Source organism: Sorex fumeus, unplaced genomic scaffold (genome assembly GCF_029834395.1).
Source record: "Sorex fumeus unplaced genomic scaffold, SorFum_2.1 ptg000030l, whole genome shotgun sequence".
Classification (NCBI taxonomy): Eukaryota; Metazoa; Chordata; class Mammalia; order Eulipotyphla; family Soricidae; genus Sorex; species Sorex fumeus.
In genome coordinates, this window is record NW_026606087.1 from 6,474,876 (window position 1) to 6,495,588 (window position 20,713).

Below are 20,713 nucleotides of genomic sequence, written 5' to 3' on the forward strand. Positions count from 1 at the left end.
AAAAAACAATAAGCGGGGAGCATGGCATCCATGTAGAAGAGGGATCACCATTATTAAAGATTTTTACAAACTGTAACTAGGGTCAAAGGGCTTCAAATCTTTCAAGATTACCAGCAAAAGAAGCCCATCAGTTTCTCTGTGCTGGGAACTGAAGCACATGAGATGCCCCCTGGTTCTTCCCAGAGATCTTGATCTTACAGGCTGAGTGTGCTCAGTCCTGGCTGTTCTCTCCACCTCAGGAACAAAAACATACTACAGCTTTAGGTCAATCACCTGTCCCAGAAGTTAGACAGATTTGAGGAAAGAGGAAGAGTGAGAACCCAACATTCACACACAGCTGAGAAGGTCTTAGGGAACTACGAATGCCACATCTTGCAGAATGGCCACACATACTTTTCTAACCTCCCATTCCTGGGGATAAAAAAGATCAAGCACCGTAAATTGGATTTTAGTCTCAAGTAGCTCTTAAATGCTGTGGTTGGTTTAAGTCAGGGAGGTTAGAATAAGTTCTTAGAGTTTGGGATAACCTCTCTCTCTATCTTTCTCTCTCTCTCTCTCTCTCTCTCTCTCTCTCTCTCTCTCTCTCTGTCTCTGTCTCTGTGTGTGTGTGTGTGTGTGTCTTTTGTGGGTAGGGTGAGTCCTCCTGCTGTTTTGTTTTATCTTGTCATGGTTTAGAGTTTGCTTTTCCATGGTTCTTTTGCTCTTAGGTTGGAAGACTGATAAGTGCAATGGCATTTATCTGTGTGGTCTTGTGAGACAAGGCTTTCAAAAGATGCACAGGCTTCAAATTGTGCTTCCTGAGGGAATTGCCCAGCTACTCAAAGCTTTAGTTTAAGATGTTGTCCATACACACTCTTAGAAAAATGGAATAATCATAAGACTTCCGTTATCTGTTCATATGAACATTTATAATGCTGCCTGTGCTGTGCACTTGGCACCAGGGCAATATTCCCTGAGAAATGTAATCCCTGTGATGTAGGCAGGTAGACAGGGAAGGCCCCCTCCCAAAGCAATGACAAAAGCCAGCCCTGCAGAAAATAGGAAAACAGGAACTAAGGCTTAATAAGACCCTCACCTGGCTCCAGCAACAGACCCAAAGAAGCTCCTGTAGGAACAAAAGGCCAGGAAAGGAATTTCAAAGAAGACCATCACCATTCCCATCCTCCCTGGTAACCTCCTTAGCAACGGACATTTACCTGGGAAGAAGCCCCACGTGCGGGCAGGTTGGAGAAACCCTATAAAGGCCACCTTGAACAAAGGAAGGGCACGCATATGCTGCCCGAGCCCATGTGCTGCTTGCGCCCACTTGGCCGAGCACATGTGGTTCCTGAGCACATGTGTTGCCCGCATCTCCCCTCTTGAGATGTGTACTTTCATGCTTTCGTGTCTAACTTTACTCTCTCACTCTCTCTCCCTCCCTCCATACCTAAAAATCCTCCAAATAAAATCTATTTACTTCACTGCTTGTCTACTCCTGAAATTCCTTTCTGCAAGGCGAGACAAGAACCCAGTAACCCTGGGTCCCGAGTGGCAGAGGCAGGTGGGGAGAAAGTGACTGTCTTTCTCCTCCCCGCTTCACATAAGTCACCCGTGGGGCCCACCAACATCGCCTGGATTCTGACTTCAACAGAAGCCAGAGATACAGAACTAAAGGCAAAGAAAAGAGTGAGAGGTGAGACTGGTGTCAGGTACTCCCTCTCTCTGTTGAGGGTAAAGGAGTAGAAGAGCCCAGTGAGGATGGGAATCTGTAGTGAGAGTGGATTTTGGAATAGCGTGTAGCTATAGGAAAAAGACTGGGTGGTGGGGAGGGTAGGCAGTGGTAAGGTGGTGCCATTAATGTTGCTAAAGAAAAAAATCACCCGGGAAGATTAAAAACTGAACTGCTGGGGAAAAAAATCAAATGTCAGGGTAGGTAGATCTCTAGGAGAGTAATAACCAGATGAAGAGGAATACTAATGAAAATAACTACCATTTGGCAAACATTAATTTTGTGCTCAGTGCATGTTTTAATTTAATACTGGACACTATGGTGAGCATTGGATATACAGTTATGGACAGGGTAGTCTACGTTTTGGCCTGTAAGAGCTTATATTCAAATGAATTTGATTTTGTATGTCATTGCCCTAAGGACCACAGGAAGCTAGAATTATTAACCCCCACGTTCTTGCTAAGAACTAAGACTCAGAGACTTTGAGTCAGCAGTTCAGGTTCCCCAGGAAAGAGCAGAGGAGCCGAGATGTAAATATGGATCTGCCTAAACCATCAAATCCCCACTCTCCACAATGATGATAGTGGGAGCCGAGAAAGAAATTCAGCAGGCAGCTTTAAAGAAACTTGGAGGGGATGGTTGGAATTAGCGGGTGGAGACAGAAGACAGATTTCCAAGTGCTATATATGGAGTCTGATCAGAGGCAGGGAGTTTAGAGATATGATTTGATCATGAATTGAGGGGGAGCATGACCTAATGCCTGCCTATAGGCAGAGGACAGGTGTCAGGAGCCTCTGAAAAAAAAATAAGATTTGACCTTGAGAGTACAAAGCAAAAGCAGGCCCTCCCATTGATCATCGATTTGCTCGAGCAGGCCCAGTAACGTCTCCATTGGAGACTTTGGTGTTACTGTGTCTGGCATATCGAATACTCTCGGTAGCTTGCCGGACTCTCCGAGAGGGGCGGAGGAATCGAACTCGGGTCGGCCATGTTGGCTGTGTGCAAGGTAGACTCCCCACCCGCTGTGCTATCGCTCCAGCCTTGAGAGGGTGATGGAAATTTTCACTTCCCACTTCCCCGGTCAGCTGCAGCCATTTCTGTTCTCTGGGGCTTTGTGGCCTAGGTAAGACCTCCTGCTACCTGTGGGGGTTGCTCTTCCCAAGGCCTTTGTGGACTGAACAAACTGGATTCTGTAGTCTACACCTTTGGGACTTAGGGATCTTTCCAACCCTGCTCCTCATTAGGAGGTATGGTGTCCCAGGCACCTGAGAACCAAAGAGTGCCCCAGGTCTGGCTGGTGGACAGCATCTGAAAGCCCAAGTGAAAGGTTTTATTGCCAGAGCACCTGGATTCCAACAGATACACCAACCACCCAGTGACTCTGCAATTACAAAGCAGCCGCTGAACAGACGCAGTTTAACTGCATGTTGTAAAAGTTTTACGGTTAGTAAAGATAAGTGCAAAATTAATCCCTAAAGAACGGTGCAATTAAAAAAAGTACATAACAAAGCAATTAACTAGAATTGGTGGGGAGTAGAGACAGAAGAGTAACCACAGATGATCTTAACTTTTGAAAGGGTCTGCAGGCTAATGTTTTTGTTTTTGTTTTAACTGTGTTCAATGAAAGGACCATCGAAAAGCAAGACCACTAAGATGTATAGAAGAAGTAAAAAGTTTTAAGTGTTTTGAGAGTCAAAGTGAAGAAAATTGTTTACCTTCTTAAAAAGTTAAGACCCAGGGGAAAGGCCAGTATGAATGGGTCAATGAATGAAATTTTATTATGGGATATATAATGTTTAATTTTCTGATTGGGGGAAGAGTGAGAACAAAAGCGTAAAAGAAGTCTGGGAATAACAAAATCAATAATGTATGTTAACAGTCCACAAAGCTGTACTATCTGTCCCTCCCTCTTAGTTCCTTTTGTTTTCCGTTAGTTGTCTGCCAGCTGCTTTGCACGGGACCTGGGAAGTCACATCATGGTTCTAGTTTTTCAGGAAGGGATCTCCAGGCAGGGCCAGAATTGGCTCTTCAGAAGGAGTGACAGAAACTGAGTATGTGCTACTCCTCTTTTTCCTCATCATTTTCTTCTCCATCATCTCCATCTTTGTCATCTCCTGCTTCATCTTCCTGAAGATAAGACGTGATATTTGTAAATCTGAAATTGCCGGAGAGGATTTCAGCCGCATTCCCCCATGACAAACGCTCTTTGTTTTGTACAGATGCAAGGAATAAAATACCAAGTCCTCTTTTCAAGTTTTGGGTGTTGGTTTGCAGAAATTACTGCTACTTATGTGTTTATTCAAAGAATATTTATTCAGCATTGAAAAAAAGTTAGTCTTGAACCCAGAGTCAACCTCTGATGGAAACCACTTCAATGAGTCTCATGAACTTCTCCCCTCTCTATTTGCTGCGCTGTCTTTCAGCTCAGAAACATCTCAGAGGTCAACTCTGTCTTTATTTTCTTACTGCAGTGCCCAGCAGGTGGTTGAGCTCTGAGGCTGATGTTCCCTCCTTTGCTCATTGTATCTGCTTCAAAAGCTGCCCATCACAAGTGAGTGACTTGATGGCTGGCATAATTTTCACCATATTGGGGTTGAATCCTGCAACAAAATCATATAGTAGAAGGAGAAAATTACAGTAATTATTTCAAAACACGTACTTATTTTGGGTTTTAACATTTCTGAAATCACATGTGTGTTATAAATTTGTCATGTGTGCATAAATAGTAAACATAGAAATAAATTATAATTGATTGTCCTGAGCAGAATATGTTTGGGGATAAAATTGCTATAAGCAATACACCAGAACATCAGATATGAACCAGTGTTCTCTTGAGCAAACTTGGACATAGGGTCATTTAAATTACAAGTTTATATACACATTTAATGCAGTTCATTCATTGTTTGTGGGTGCCTACAAATAATAGGTAAGGTACCATATAGAACTTACCAATGACCATATAGGGCTGGAGTGATAGTACAGCGGTAGGGCGTTTGCCTTGCACGCAGCCAATATGGCCGACCCGAGTTCGATTCCTCCGCCCCTCTCGGTAAGCCCAGCAAGCTACCGAGAGTATCTCGCCCCCGCACGGCAGAGCCTAGCAAGCTACCCGTGACGTATTCAATATGCCAAACACAGTAACAACAAGTCTCACGATAGAGACGTTACTGGGTCCGCTTGAGCAAATCAATGAACAACGGGAGGACCGTGACCGTGAATGACCATATAATGTTTAAATACCGTGTTGTGTTTGTTTTCAAGACCAACCCTTCTCTCTTGGAGATGTGGTAATAATCAGGATCAGAAACCTGATATAGGAAACAAAAACTACACATATAGTTTCAAATAGCAGTTAGTGCTGTATTCATCAATTCAAACTATCCAAACAAAGTACTATGCTCTGTGTGGCTTATACAACACATGTATTTTCTCTCATGATCTCAAGGCTAGAAGTCTTGATGGTCTCAAGGCTTGAAGATCAGAATGCCAGTTCATGGTCTAGGTTTGGTGACTGAGTTCCCACTGAGAACTCTTTACCTGCCTTGCGGTAAAGATTAGATACCTTCATGCAGGATCCTCTTACCATGAATAGTGTTTTCTAGTATCTTTTCCTCTACTTATAAGAATTTCTGTCTGATCAGGGACTCACTGTCATTTAACCATGATTGCTGCCTTAAATTCCTAGTATCCTATACAATTACATGGGATTTTAGAGTTTCAACATACATTTTTATAGGAATACAATTTAGACTGGGGTAAATGGTATGATGATAACTACAGAATACAATCTTTCTGAAAGTCAGGGATGTTGTATGCTTTGTTTAGTGTCAAAATTCCCTCATCCCAAATATTAGCACTGCACTGTCACTGTCCTCCCGTTGTTCATCGATTTGCTCGAGCAGGCTCAGTTACGTCTCTATTGTGAGACTTGTTGCTGTGTTTGGCATATCGAATATGTCACGGGTAGCTTGCCAGGCTTTGCCATGCGGACGAGATACTCTTGGTAGCTTGCCGGGCTCTCTGAGAAGGGTGGAGGAATCAAACCCAGGTCAGCTGGGTCAGCCACGTGCAAGGCAAACACCCTACCACTGTGCTATTGCTTCAGCCCCTCCCCCCCCAAAATCCCAAATATTAGTGCCTAATATATGGCATATTTTCTATATGCAATTGTTAAATCAAATTAAGCAGAGCAGGGACATGATCTGATTGACAATTTTGCAAGATGGATTGAAGGGCAAAAAAAGTTGAAGTGAAGAGAGTTATTAGGAGGCTATTCAGAGAATTGTCCACACAAAGATGACAACTTGGACCAGGATGTTGGCTGTGCAAACTGAGAGATATGATTAAATTTAAGCTATATTTAGGAGGTAGAACTGACAGCATTTGCTGATGTAGTTCTGGGCTTGGAGGGGGAGGAAGAGGACATAATTATGGATGAATTATAGGTTTCAGGCTTGAGCTATTAGGTGGATGAGGGAGAGATGATAGGACAGATGGGGAGGCAGGGAAGGAAATCAAGAGCTTGTTTTGGACAAGGTAAATATGTAATGCCCAAGAAACACCCAAAAAAAGTGACAAGGAGACAGTTGCATATATAAATCTTGAGCCCAAAGAATGTAATATTTCTTCCTATCCTGAAAGAATCGTATTATAATCATGGTGAATCTTATAATCAATAAAATTGTACAGTGATAATAATTATAGCTAGTACTTATAAGCTCTAACCTTGCCCTTGGTGTTGAAATAAGCCCCCTAGGAACACGAACTCATTTCATTCCACAGCTATTTCTGGAATGTGTCATTTTCATCTCCATTGAACAGACAAGGAAGCTGAATGTTAGAAGGTGAAATGAATCGCCTAGAGACCAATCAAACAAATGAGAAATGTAGGATTTGACATCAAGACCTTTGGGCCCCAGAGTCTGTACTCTGAACACAACACAGGTGCTCTGAGTATATGTTTCTTGTTCTGCTTCTAAATGACACGGGCTTTTGAATCTCTATTTGCTTGCGTGGGAAATGATGGAAGGAAATATGCTTTGTCCCCTTTGATGCTACTAAACTGAAATGCTGCTTTTTCTTTGTAAATCTCATTTGTAATATTTGTTTGCTCTGGGTGTCTTTTAGCGATGATACCCAAGCTAACAATTCATTTGGGCATATGTGAAAAGGTCACATCTCTTTAAGAAAAGTACCAAAAACACCAGCTCTCTTACTCTGAATGCCAGTGGTGTCAGAGGATAGCTCCGTAGAACAGAGAGCCTATCTGAGAAAATGATGAACATCTCAGTTTCATTTTTATCATCTGAATTATAACCTCAAGGTCCCACTGAGCTGAGTAAGCCAGGGATGCTCAGACAGACTTAGTTATCTTTAATGTTTGCTCTTAAGGTTTACCAAATGGCCAACCTCCCCTATGCATGGTATCTCAGACTCATATGACACCGTCACCTGTTGCCTTCACTTTGCCAGGGGTTTGCAGAGTGCTTCCTCTCCTCCGATGATTCCTGGATCCGCTGCATTTCTCTAAGGACCTTTCTGATTTATCAATAGGCAGAACACTGTGAAATTTCTTCATCTGAAATGTTAGCCCTTCTATCAGTGATATCTTTCTATGAGGTCCTGGATATGGATAGGCAATTTGAATTTGACTGGAACATAGGAATTAACCATTCCTATGTGTGGGATTTGTTTCTGATTAGATTAAGCTTCAGAGAGAGAAAGAAACAGTCACTGATTAAAGACATAAAAAAGGAAACACTTTAAATGAATTAGTGGTTCATCTTCATATAGCAAAAGGATAAATTAAACAGGGTCCAGAACATCAGTACCAAATAGCAGCTAGAGATAGCAAGGTTTTCTAAATATGTCCACAGAAGAGGGTGCTCAGAGCAATTCAAAGGGGCTTAGGCTGTCAAAGAAGGCTCTGAGCACTTCCAAATCAATGGCTGGGCCACATCATCTGATAAGGAAGTTCTCAGACTAGGAGTGAGAAGAGTTGTGTTTGAATTTCAGAAAATTGCTCCTGGGTCTTTGTAACATTCAAGCATAATAACTTTTTTTGGCAGTACCCGTGACATTAAAGAGACCAGAGATTCTAGTTCCAGAAGAAGGCTGCATTTGAGTAGGCTGCCTGTGTCAGGAGGACCCTCATCGGGACTTGGTCAAGGCTTTTCTCTCAGACCTTGGCTCTGGCAGTTTTGTTCTAGAAATCCTGACTGGAGCTTCCAGTTTTCCACAGCCTCTGCAGCAGGAAGCAGTGAGGGTCAGTGCTACCTGCAGAGTGTTGCTGGATTGGAATTGGAGCCTTGGCTGCAAGCCTGGCTTCAGCTCCTCCCCCTCAGAGAGTGGACCCACACCAGGCTGCTGGCAGCGGCTTTCCAAGGAAATGCATCCTGAGCAACGCATCCTGAGCCTGCCTCCCTCACCCACCTCCACTCTGCTCCTGAGTTTGATACAGACTTTACCTTCAGTCTCTCTGACAGTGGCCCTAACACTCTGCCTGGCTGCTGAAGCTCTCTCTCACCCCTTAAACCTAATCTTATGCCCATAATTGGGAAGCTAGCCCTTTCCCTGTACCTAGTCTCTCCCCATGCCCAGAACCTTGCTACAAAGTCCTACATAAGAAATCCTCCTTCATTGGTAAGTGGGAAATGTACACTGGTGAAAGGATTGGAACATTGTGTGACTGAAAACCCAATCACAAACAACTTTGTAATTGCATATCTCACAGTGATTCAATAAAAAAAAGAAAATGAATGTTATTAAGATTCAAAAACAAACAAAAAAATTCCTCCTTATTCTCAGAGCTGCTGAGACAAACCCCTTAGCTTATAAGGCCTCCCCACACAGATGAGGAGAGACAGTTATCTGGGAAATAACCACAGGCTGCAATGTCAGCACCCCACCCCATCCTATGCTTAACCCAGGCCCAATTTATTTCCTGCTCACGTTATAGTCCCCACATATAGAAAATTGGGATACTTTTCTGGGCAGTTTTTCTTCAGGTGATAACTTAGGGATTTGCTTCCTCACCTTTGTCTTTTTGTTTTATTGTTTTTAAAGTTAATATAATTCATTTTTATTTTTTAAGATACTTGTGTAATATTAATTGTTAATATATTTATAAATATTTAACAGTTAATCAAATAATAAAAGTTATAGTTCCTAGAGTCCATTATGGCTATCTCCTCAGCAGTCAATCTCTATAAAAATTACTAAGTAATCCTTTATTACTTTTCTTTTTGTTGATTGAGGTACTATGATTCACAATATTTTCGTTGATGCTTTCCCGTGTACATAATTTCAACATCACACCCTTCCTCCTAAGGTCCCCAATACCTTCCTGTGCGTTGTTAAGTCCTACATATGAGAGAGGTCATCCTGTATCCTTCCCTTTCCTCATGACCAACTTCACTCAGCATGCTATCCTCTAGTTCCAACCACGTTGTGGGAAAGTGCATGATTTTGTTCTTCCTTAGAACTGCATCGTGTTCTATTCTGTCTGTATACTATAACTTCTTGATCCATTCATCCATAAGGGGCATTTGGGTTATTTCCATGTCTTCCATACAGGATTGCTTTGACTATTTGGGGAGTTTTATGGCTCCATACAAATTTTAGTGGAGTTTTCCCCAGGTCTTTTAAAGATGTCATTAGCATTTTAATAGGTATTGCCTTGAAACTGTACAATACTTTGAGTGGACAGTCATTTTGACAATGTTGATTCTTTCAGTCCATGAATAGGGAATGTCTTTTCATTTCCTGATGTCCACTTCTATTTCTCTTAGTAGTGATTTAAGTCTTCACTGTATAAGTCTTTCACCCTTTTGTTAAGTGGATTCCTAAATATTTGATGTTTGGGGGCACTATTTTGAAAGGGATAGTCTTTCAGATTTCTTTTTCTTCTAGTTCATTATTTACCTATAGGAATGCCACAGATTTTGTGTATCAGTTCTCCAATTTTGAGCTGCAAGGTCCTATTGGCTATATTATGAAGCTTATTGATAGGGCAAAGGGAAGACATACTACTGCCTTGGTCAGGAAATGACAGCTGTTATTTTCTATCAGTTTTTATTGTTCTAAGCTGCTCCATCTTTTCTCCTGACTACTAAGACTATTGTGATTTGTGCAGAGTGCTCATATATTGTTGAGAAGCCTTACTCTTGGAGACCACCCTCCTCCTGGCTATACATCCCCAAACCTAACATGTCCAGCTGGACTTTTTTATATTTATATTATTTATATTTATATTTAATTTAAACCTAATTTATTGCCAAGTCACAAGTTGTTGCTTCTTTAGTTCCTTATAGGATATCTTGTTCATTTGTGCAATTTCCTCTACTGGTAGAGGATCAATTTGCTTTTTTCATTTAGGATCAACTCCATGTATCAGGGAGAGCTCATTTTAGGTTAACCCCCTGGTAAACCTTGTGAGCTTCCTTTCTGTCCTGGGTTCAATCTATCTTGAATTTGAACAATATGAATCAAGTCTGTTGGCTGATCTCAGATTTGAAAACACTATAAAGAGCTCTCTTTGGTTAGAACCAGTAATATTTTGTTTCTGATCTTAGTGAGCCCATGTTTGCAAAGCAGTACTTTGAAACTCCCATTAGAAGGTCCCATGTCCCTAGTCATATTGCAGTCAGTGAGCACTGGGATCCAAGGAAGAGCTGGCTCACCTGATCCCAAAGAGTGAGTTTGCTAAGCTTGGCACCCTCCTTGCTTCTGAGTTTCCTGTGGGAGAGCAGCAACTATTGAAGCAAATCTCAAGTCCCTGCAAGACAGCCTCTTAACTTTTTCTCCAAGAAATGCTTCAGCACAGCTGGTCTCTTCTTGAAATGCTGCCAGGTGAATCTTCCCGCTGTCTCCTGATAGTTATGAAACATTCTTTCCAAACGGGGAGCCTGATGCAAGTGCTTTTTAGGGCTGACCCCCAATCAGACCCCTTCAGGGACACCTTCCAGGAAAAAAGCATCATTTTTCCGCCCCTCCCCTTCCACCCCAGTTGCAATTCTGTTCAGATAACTCATTGCCAGTGTTTATCGTAAGAAGTGGACTTGGAAAATTGTATCCCCAGGGAGTCTTTTTCTGTGGGGTATGATGGAAGAATAAGCATTGTCAGTCTTGAAAAATGTTTCCTAAGATTTTAAGGTCATGGATGTCCTTGGAAGCCTGGGAAAGTTTCCCAAGTACTCCAGTATCACAAAGAACCTCAGCCCAGTCTTAGCCCTCATTCACCAAGTGCTGTGGGCCAGGGTGGGTAAGGTCTTCTCTCACAGGAGGGAATCAAAGGTCTTCAAACAGGGAAACTGGTCCATTGCATCTGTAGTCATGGAATTTCAATTTAAAACTGTAGCACCAGTGAGTTTCATGCCCTTCAGAAAGTTGAAAATTAGACTTAGGGGCCTGGAGTTACTATAGCAATTGAATCAATTCCAAGCACCACATTGTCCCCCAAGTATTGCCCGGCGCAGCCCTGGAGGCCTCCAGCACTGGTGGGTTGATACATTATCCACAGCATCACAAGACCTCAACAGTACCACATCCTCTAGCTATTGCATTGAGCCCCAGTTCTCGTTGACTAAGAATTTCCACTGGGGCCTGAGGCCTCCTGAATACCACTTGGAACCCCTTACCACAAATGGAAGAAGTTAGATGGTGAGAAATATTGATGAGGATGGGAAGAACCTTGTTTTTATGTTGGTTAATGGGTGGAAACTTGGTATATTCAACTTTCTTTTGGAAAGTTGAATGTGAGTCTAACCTAAGTCTCTCTCACTGTAGTATTAGCTCTGAGATGTGTCTGCTCTGGGGCACCAAAAGACACGTCTGAGAATGTTTCAAGGATCACTGTTCATAATACTGAGAAACAGCTGCTAACCAAGAGGAGGAGGCATACATAAACCACTACAGTTTGTTCAGTGGAACACTGTGATGATGGAAATAAATGAGGCAAGAAGCTAGATGCAGAATGCAGACAAAGTGCTTCCACTTTTGTAGTGTTCAAAAACAGGTAGAATGAAATAAATAGTTTAGGTTAAGGGCAAAGAAATTTAAACAATATTCAGGGTAATGGGTACGTTAGGAAAGGGTCTGGGCAATATTTAATCAACTAAGTACCATAGGGTTCAGTGCTAGGGTTTGAGAATTGGGCTCTTAAGTTCCAGGGGTCATCATCTGTACTAGGAGGTCTCCAGGGCTAAAAACCTAGCTGCTCAGGATGCCACGTGGTACTATGGATAGAACTGGGGTCCTACATGAGTGCCTGACACCTGACACCCAAGCCCCCACACAGAGCTTTTTTTTAACTGCCCAGGTACTATAACTTAAGTGGGCAGCAGGCAAACAGCTGTCCTTTATTATAAATGCCTTTAACGTTCAAATAAGCATTTCATACAAGCACAACTCACCTAAGTGCCAGTGTAAGAGGAAGAATCATGGTATGCAAATGCTTAGCAAACAGAGGTCTTTTTACTGTGTTTAGGGTAACCAGGGAAAGTGGGTGGCAATGGGCAGGGTAAAAACTGTAAATGTTTGTGGTGGATCTAGAAATAGGGGAAGGCGGACTCCAGAAGGGGGTAATACTACTGGATTGAGTGTTGCTGGAAACTGGGATTTATTTCTGAGCTCATTGATCCTTGGGTTATATGAAAATTTTGCATACAAAACTCCAGATGTTTATGAAGTTAGTTTATTGTATAGTTTAAGTAGGGGGGTCTAGGTCCCTCCCTGATGTCCAGGTCACTCTCTTTACCAGTGAATGACTTCACTCTTCATGTACCTTTATGCCCAATTAGGATGTCCTGGTCTTTGAACCATCTACACTCCTCTCGTGTATGTTGATCTGATCTTGTCCCTGTGTCGCTCTCTGTCCAAAGTATGACTTCTAGGTCTGTGTGCCTTTGCTGGAGACTGCTGCTCTATAGTCTGGTCTTAGATCTCCCTAGGTACAGAACTCAGTGCTTCCTGTTCCCGCAGCTTCCTTAGTGCTCTGGCCATGGCTGGTGCATGTGGTTGAGAACCTCTGCTGTTTTGCCACCCATCTTGGCACAGGTGAAGGAGCAAAGAAAGGCTACCCTCTTTCCAGACATGCGTGTGGAACCAAAGAGATAGCTACTGACTGGGAGCTTTTCTTTTATGATTTACTATTTCCACTGCAAGTCTCTCCATTATCAATTTAACTGGCTACCTTTTTGGTGAGATTTAAAGTTAAATTAACTAGACTACTTGGTGCCCCTCCCTTTCACTACCACAATGTTGCAGAATTTCCCTCAAAGAGAAGAGACAAAGACACATTTAGAAGAACAAGAAAAAGCCCAATTTAGAACCAGAGAGATAGTACAGCAAGTAAGGCACCAGCCTTGCATATACTGATCTAGGTTCAGTCTCCAGCACCCATATGGTCCCCTGAGCCAGCCAGGAGTAGTCCTTGAGTTCAGAGCCAGGAGTAAGCCCCAACACACACACACACACACACACACACACACACACACACACACACACACACACATGCTTGCACACAGAGACCTAATTTATTTGACACTGGTGAGCTCAGCAGTTTCCTCCCCAAACTGAGTATCCCACAAAGTTATAACCATGCTTTTATAGAGTTCTGCACTGACACTAGAAAGGAAAATGTGCTGGGTCAGGATTCACATGACAGGGTGAGTGATGTCACTGCAGAGGAGAATGTGAAGGGATAGGGTCACACATGACAAGGTGAGAGATTGATTACACGAAGATGTTGAAATGAGACACTATATAATCTGCAGGCTTCCCCCAGTTGGGACCAGACTTCTCTTTGCAGGGTGAAATAATACATAAATTTAGTAAAGGCAGGGCCCAGAGTCAGATCTCCCCTAATTAGAAGCAGCCTCCCCTTTGCATCAGTAACATGGAGGAAAATCCAGGAAGCCCATATACCCTAAGAATAGTAACAGTAGTTGTCACTGGATAATCAGACAGTCAGCAGTGGAAATGCACCAAATAGGGGTGACTGGCTCTCACAGGCCTCCTCAGTAGGGTTAAGGAAGGTGCTGTGTGGAGGGTAAGTTTGCTGGGGTGGGAGACAAGAGTTTGGGAGGGTGTTTGATTGCCCCATCACATAGTCCCTATCCTACTCATCTTCTCCTTCTTGCCTTTAACTCTGGCTTTTGTTTTTGCCTGGCCCAGATTTGACCTCTTCTTCCTTTTTTATATCCCCAAAGCTCAGTTCTAGGGTGAAATGAATGAGTTGCCTAAGGCACAAAATGAACCCCCTTCCCTCCCCCCCCCCCCATATGCCCCAAGAGAAAAGCAACACTCTGACTGGGTGGGCGTGTTGCTGGAATTCTTGACCCCACAGTCTCTTTGCAGGCCTGGGACTGGTCCAGTGCCAGCCGGCCTCTGTCTTCAGCCTTTGGCTTCCATCCGCCTCAGCTTCTTCCCCCAGCCTGCCTGGGGTGACTTCCTAGTCTTGTCTCAGCATCTCACAGCCAAGTTAGACGAGACAGCTACGTATAAAAAGATAATGAACCACTGGAGCCAAGAAATCAGGACCCCATGAGTGGTACAAATCATGAGTTTCATGGAACTGGGCCAGGTTGGCTTTGGATGGAGGCAGAACAGGAAAAAGTTTTTCTGGGCTAAGGGAACAGGCAGAATGTTTTTGCCAAGAATGGAGAGCTCATTAAAAGTCATAAGGAGATAAAGATTGAAAAGGGTGTGAGGTCTTATCCAGAGGAACATGTCTGTGAAGTATAAGAATGAAGTTTCAGAACACCCTCCACCCCCAATCCTTTACTTAAAGTAAACTTTATCAGTCAGAGGGAAAATACATTTCATGGTACCTGGAGACCCCTTTGGAATCCTTCTCCACACAGTGCTTCAGAAAGCAAATGTACTTCAAGCAGGAGGGTTCACTCGCCTGCTATTCTTCCAGAGACTACAGAGTAAGCACCAGTCTCAGTCACGTGTCCTGCTGGTTTGCTACCAGTGGGTTTCTATTTTAGAAGTCCCAACTTAGAACTCTCTGGTTGTGTCTGAAATACAGTCATTATTGGAGACAAGGCATGTAGAATCACAGAATGTGAAACAGGAAGGCATATAAGAGTTCATTGAATCCAGCATCTCTGGCCATTAAGGAAAACTGAGGCTGAGAAAAGAAAGCCTTGTTCACCTAGGTGGCAAACCTAGCACAGAAAGCCTCTTCTCTGATCCTGGTCAGTTCTAGGACAGGAAAGGCGCCTGTCTATTGTAGGAACCCCCTCATGCCTGTATTTTCCGAGGGGCTGTGAGGAGTTTTCTTTTTAGCCATCACCACTGTGAGCTGCCAGGGTTTCATTTTCCCTAATAAAAGGCAACTGACATACGTAAGTTAATGTTCAGGGCCTTTGGATGGGACTCAAGTGGTCAAGCACATGTTTTGTCTGTGTGTGTGTGTGTGTGTGTGTGCGCGCGCGCGCACGCGCGCGCAATCCCATATTAGAATAAACATCACATATCCCAACCACCACCTCCAGATGTCCCCTGAAGCATCAGAAAGGAATTCCCCTGCACCACCGAAACTTAGAAGAGTAACATGAAATTAAGGCAGAATTCAACCCCCTTCCAAGACACCACCCCCTCCTCCAGTGCCTACTTTACTACAGTTTACGAGAAAGGTGTTTCAAACTTCTGTAGAAACAGTAACGAGATTAGGGATCTCAGGAAAAGTCTGATGGTGAGTGGGGCATTCCTCCACCCTGGGCAATAGCTCTAGGTTCTTGTTCACACCTGGGAGAGGTACAGTTGCCTTCGATGGGTGTCTGCAAGAATCTATCGGCAAGCTTGGGACTTTGTCTGCACAGCCCCCAAAACAAAGCACCTGCTATTGCCCAAGCTCATCTGAGGATTTCCCAGGTTTCACAATGTTAATTTAGGTTCTGCAACCAATGAAATTGTCTTTGGTTGTAGTGGTGAGCACTTACATACCAGGAATTGCCTGGAAAACCACTTGGGTTTGAAGTAAGTCAATGTGTACTATAAAATCTGGCAACATTTTATGTTTATAGCCTTTATTAAAGGATCCAGCTGAGAAAGTTACAACCATCCTCTAGAGTTAGTGAATGCCCACAACTCTTGAGTTGCTGAACTCATTCAAATAACTTACCATGTATGTTAAATGTCTAGTGCCAAGGATTCCTACATGACTGCTATCTTTGCAGACCTTCTCAACCCCTACCCTGCCAAGTCCCTAGGGAAGTTTTTGGATGTGACCTCATCCTCTATTGTTCCAGACACCTGTGATCACTTCTTCTAGACTTTGTCTACCGTCCATGAGGAGATGGTTCTCTGAGTTCAGCTGTGGTGATGATTTTGGAGAACCTGTTCATGTCCAGTCATGGGTCAGCAGAGGCATTGTCACCCCGAATCTAAGACCACTGATTCCCTCTTATTTATTTCAGTGTCACTGGATAGAGTCTAGAAGGTGTGAGCTACAAAATTTAAAGCCACACGTTCCCTCCCACATGCAGAGCTGCCAAGAACCAAAGGCTGTATCCAGAGCCGACACAGTCACTCTTCTCATTGATGAGCATTTCCACAGGAGAAGAGAGTGAGGAAAGTGGAGATGACCTTGGGGTTAGTAAAAGGATGGACCTGGTGTGCACCATGCTGGCAGGTAGCCTGTTCATTGTCTGCTGGGCTTCAGCCAAGCCCACAAGCCCTCTGTTCTCTTGTTCCCTGAAGGTGTAGGTACAGAGACGCCAATAGCAGCAATTATAAAGGCAATTACCAAAGAATAAGAGGCACTGATTGAGGGCTTCATCTTTCATGCTGTGTCCCCCAACTCCCAATCCACAACCATGCAGTCACATGTCCATGTTCCTTTCAAAGACAAGAATCAAGTTCCCTAGATGGCTGTTGCACCAACACCTCATCACTGGGTCCAGATGTGGCTTGGTGGTTCATTCCCCATCTCTGGATGGCCAGCCCATTGGCGCTCACTATCAGGCAGGAACAACATTAAGGCACAAGTCTGCATGACTGCCCTCTTACTACCGGGAAAAATTGAGGCTGGGGAGAAGTCCTAGTGACCCATAACCCAGTAGCAGAAATGGAGCACGTGAATCCAGTTCCCAGTAAATCAGGGTAGTGAGGGCTTTGATTGCAAGTGCAGAAGCCCAGAGAGGAATACAGCCTGGGCGATGGGAGGAAGTTCAAAATCTTCATGTGAGGGCCCAGGGACAGTTTTGAGTACCTTGCATATCCCCAATTCCTGTCTGATCACTTCACTGGATCACTGGATGGAGCACTTAAGCCTGAGCATTGTAGAGGTGGCCTGGATCGTCCCTGGATCATCCCAGGCCTCAGCAGCACAGCACCCTTGGGTGGGCACTAGCAATAAACTAACAGCTGGTTGACCTAGAATCACTGGGAGTGGTCTCCAGTTTCCCTGAGCTTTGCTTGGAAATCTCCCCCTGTTAAAAATAAAATCATGAGGCTGAAACATCTTGTGTACCAGAAGACATGCAGGAAAGTGAAAATGGCAGCAACTGCACTGGGATTGGGTTTTGGGGTGGGGGATGTGACCCAGTTGCCAGTGCTCAGCAGGTCTTTATCGGCTTTTTAAGAACAGGGCAGGGGGAGGTGCTGCCACCCCCTTCCTTGAGGCACTGCAGATGCACCCACTCTAAGGTGAAATGGAATACAATTTTTGAGAAACAGGTCTAGAAATAAAAGAGCTTTGTTAGAATCATGTTCTGTGTTGTGTTGCTGAAATATGTCAAGTAATAGCCTCCATTCCAGTTGCCAAAAGAATAATTACCCAGACTCTTTGTTCTGTCAATAACACATTCACAGACTTTCATTGAAAATCTGAGCTGAGTGAATTGGAAATCAGCAGGGTCCCCAGAATGTATAGGTCATGAAAATGAAGGTGCACAGCCCGGGGGACTGCGATGGATGCCAGGCTACCCTGAGTGTGGGATCTACTTCCCAAGTGAAGCCACTGGGCATCTTAGGTTCTTCATTCAGTCAGACAGATTCTTGGTCTCAGTGGCAACCATGTGGTCTGGGGCAGGGGACAGTTTTCAGTCTCAATCTCATCATGTGCTCTACCGGGCACAGTAATAGCGACCTCAGGTCAGAGGTTATTCTGAAGATTATGCAGTTTCAATAGCAAGAGCTGAGACTGATTAAAGGTTTTTGGTAACAGGCATTTCACTAAGCATTTTGCATCTAAGCATACAAATGTTCTCAACAGTCTCATGAAATAGGTACTATTAAGATCTCCATCTGAAATGAGGAAAATGTGGAATCATGAGATGAAGTTGCTTACCCATGTCACTTAGCCAATAAAAGACAACATGGGGATTGGTATTGCAGTCATTTGATTCAACACTTTTTTTGCTTATAACCACCATTCGCCCCTCCTCTGGACAGTACCTGTCCATCGTAGATGTTCTGGGAGTGCTTACTTGCTTTCCATTAGCCCTGAATAATAAACTACTTGCAATACAAGCTTGGGAAGTGGTAAATGAATCAACTGCCTTCCATCCCTAGGCCAATGGAGCCCAACTTTACTGAAACAAGTAGAAGAGAAGGTTCTTTCATCCTAACTCAAACAGGGATCAGGGAACTAAACTAAAGCCAAAACTGACTTTATCTTGGACCAAGAACTATGGTTGCTAATGGATACATGTTCTATGCATGAACATCATCATGGCAATACTATCAAATTGATAGTACCTGACACATAACCTGTTCCCCCAAAGAGCCTGATTGCTTCCTCAGATTCCTCCTTTGTCAGCCATGATCATTTCAGATTATGTTTGCATTATTAAGTATAAACACATGCTTGCTTACTCATATATATGTATATATATATATATGTTAAGTATCTATATACCATGCATTTATTAGAGGTCAGCACAGAAATAAATGATACTTTGGAGGGAGCTTGGCTATGAGCATGTTAGTATGATAACAAGAGCTAGTAGGAACAACAGAGGAATCACTGGTTCTGCCTCCAGAATTTAGCAAAGAGTCTATAACATGAGAGCCACGTGGTCAAGGTTTTCAAAGATCTTTTTGCAGCTGAGGAAAGAATGGGGACGACATTCTAAAATTACAAACAGAACAGGCAAAGCTTAGGAGCACAAAATGATGAGCATATACCAGAACATTTCAAGTTCAGAGTAGCTAGAAGACACTGGCCCTCTGTGCTCTGGCCCTCTGCTCCAAAGAGGGATAAAGAAAGTCCTCATGTTTCCAAAATGGATTTTAGTCCATTTTCAGTTCCTGCTCAGCAAGGTCTGTGAGAAGTTTAATATCTTCTCTTCTTTGCAGTGCCCTTATATTCTATCAGAACTGGGACCTAGAAAAAACTGAGCAAGTTCCCTGTCTCTGACCCCGTGGTCGTCAGTCATTCAATGCGGGCCCAAGTGGTCTATTTGAAGGTGACATTTCTTTTTTTGTATTTCTTTTTTTTTTTTTTTACCCTTTATTTTATTTTATTTTTTTTAAAGTTGTAGATTTACAATTTTTTGTGCTTTGGTTTCAATTATACAATGATCAGATACCCATCCCTCCACCAGTGCCCATTTTCCACCACCATGGATAATATCCCTCCCACCCCCATCCCCCCATCCCCCCGTCTCTGTGGCAGGGCAATCCCCTGTGTTCTCTCTCTCCTTTTGGGTGTTGTGGTCTGCAAAAGAGGCATTGAGTGGCAAACATGTTCAGTCCATAGTCTACTTTCGACATGCATCTCCCCTCCTGGGAGGATCCTCCAAACATCCTTTATTTGGTGCTCCCTTCTCTATCTGAATAGCCCTTTCCTCTAGGATACCCGGCTGGCCTCTAAGTTATGGAGTAATCCTCCTGGTGCTGATCTCAGCTATTCTTGGGTATTAATCTCATACTTTGTTACTTTATATCCCCCAGATGAATGCAATCTTTCTATGTCTATCCCTCTCTTTCTGACTCATTTCGCTTAGCATGATACTTTCCATATTGTACCACTTGTATGTAAATTTCATGATGAAGGTGACATTTCTGTTGGAATTCTGTCTGGTCGTCCTTGTCAAGACAAGACTATTAGCAAACCTTTTGCTAACTTCTCCAAGGTCAAGGAAGACACAGTTTTTTTTTTAATTTACTTTTGGTATTTTTTTTTTTACACAGGAGGTTTCTAAAATTATTTTACTTATCACATCCTTTTTCATAAGTGCCATGTGTAAATATACCTTCTTTCAGCCATGAAATACAAAACTTCCCCCAGTTGCACCCAAAATTATTACCATCCCCTAGATTGTTCCACAGTTCCCAAGGAGCAAAATAACCCATGTTGGGAAACACTAGGTTATATGATGTCCCTTCTCTTCTTCAGAAATGTCCAATGATGTCCAGTATTGGAGAGTGGTAAGGTGAATAAATGAAAAACACAGCAATAAATATAAGGCACAAATTATGAACTCAGTAATCCCCTAGAGTAGTAACAGGGCACAGCCCTCCTCTCCTTACTAACAGGGGTCTGGAGAGACAAGGTGTGGATGGCAGGATTCATCAGGGCTTTCCTTGAGTTGCAGACAGGGATCTGGACCTGACAAGGGGCTCTGTGTCTTCTGCAGGTGTGGCAGTGTGGCGGCAGCGTGGAGGTTCTGCCCTGTTCGAGGATTGCACACATTGAGCGGGCCCACAAGCCCTACACTGAAGACCTCACGGCCCATGTCCGCAGGAATGCGCTCAGAGTGGCAGAAGTCTGGATGGATGAATTTAAAAGCCATGTTTACATGGCGTGGAACATACCCCAAGAGGTAGGAGTATGTTCTCAGGGGGAGGGGGTTTTGGGAAGGTGGGTGGTGAGAAAAATCAAACATTTTCTTTTCCTGGGTGGGGAAGAAGACCAGCGGAGGAGCGTTGGGGGTGAAGAGGAAGAGGCTCAGGTGTGCTTTTGTCCCAGGGTCCGAGAGGATGCCTCCATTTTTCTAAATTTTTGATGAAAACTAAAACTGAAGACTTTTCTCATGACTCATAGTCTTG

The 20,713-nt window shown here is 43.4% G+C and overlaps 1 protein-coding gene across 1 annotated transcript in view; it reads left to right on the forward strand.

Moving 5' to 3' along the window:
- Nucleotides 1-20,713, forward strand: part of GALNT18 (polypeptide N-acetylgalactosaminyltransferase 18) — a 379,034-nt gene that overhangs the window by 294,235 nt on the left and 64,086 nt on the right. Inside the window, exon 7 of the mRNA XM_056116106.1 lies at nucleotides 20,302-20,487. Within this exon, the coding sequence (XP_055972081.1) occupies nucleotides 20,302-20,487 (186 nt within the window). The remainder of the gene's footprint in view (nucleotides 1-20,301; nucleotides 20,488-20,713) is intronic.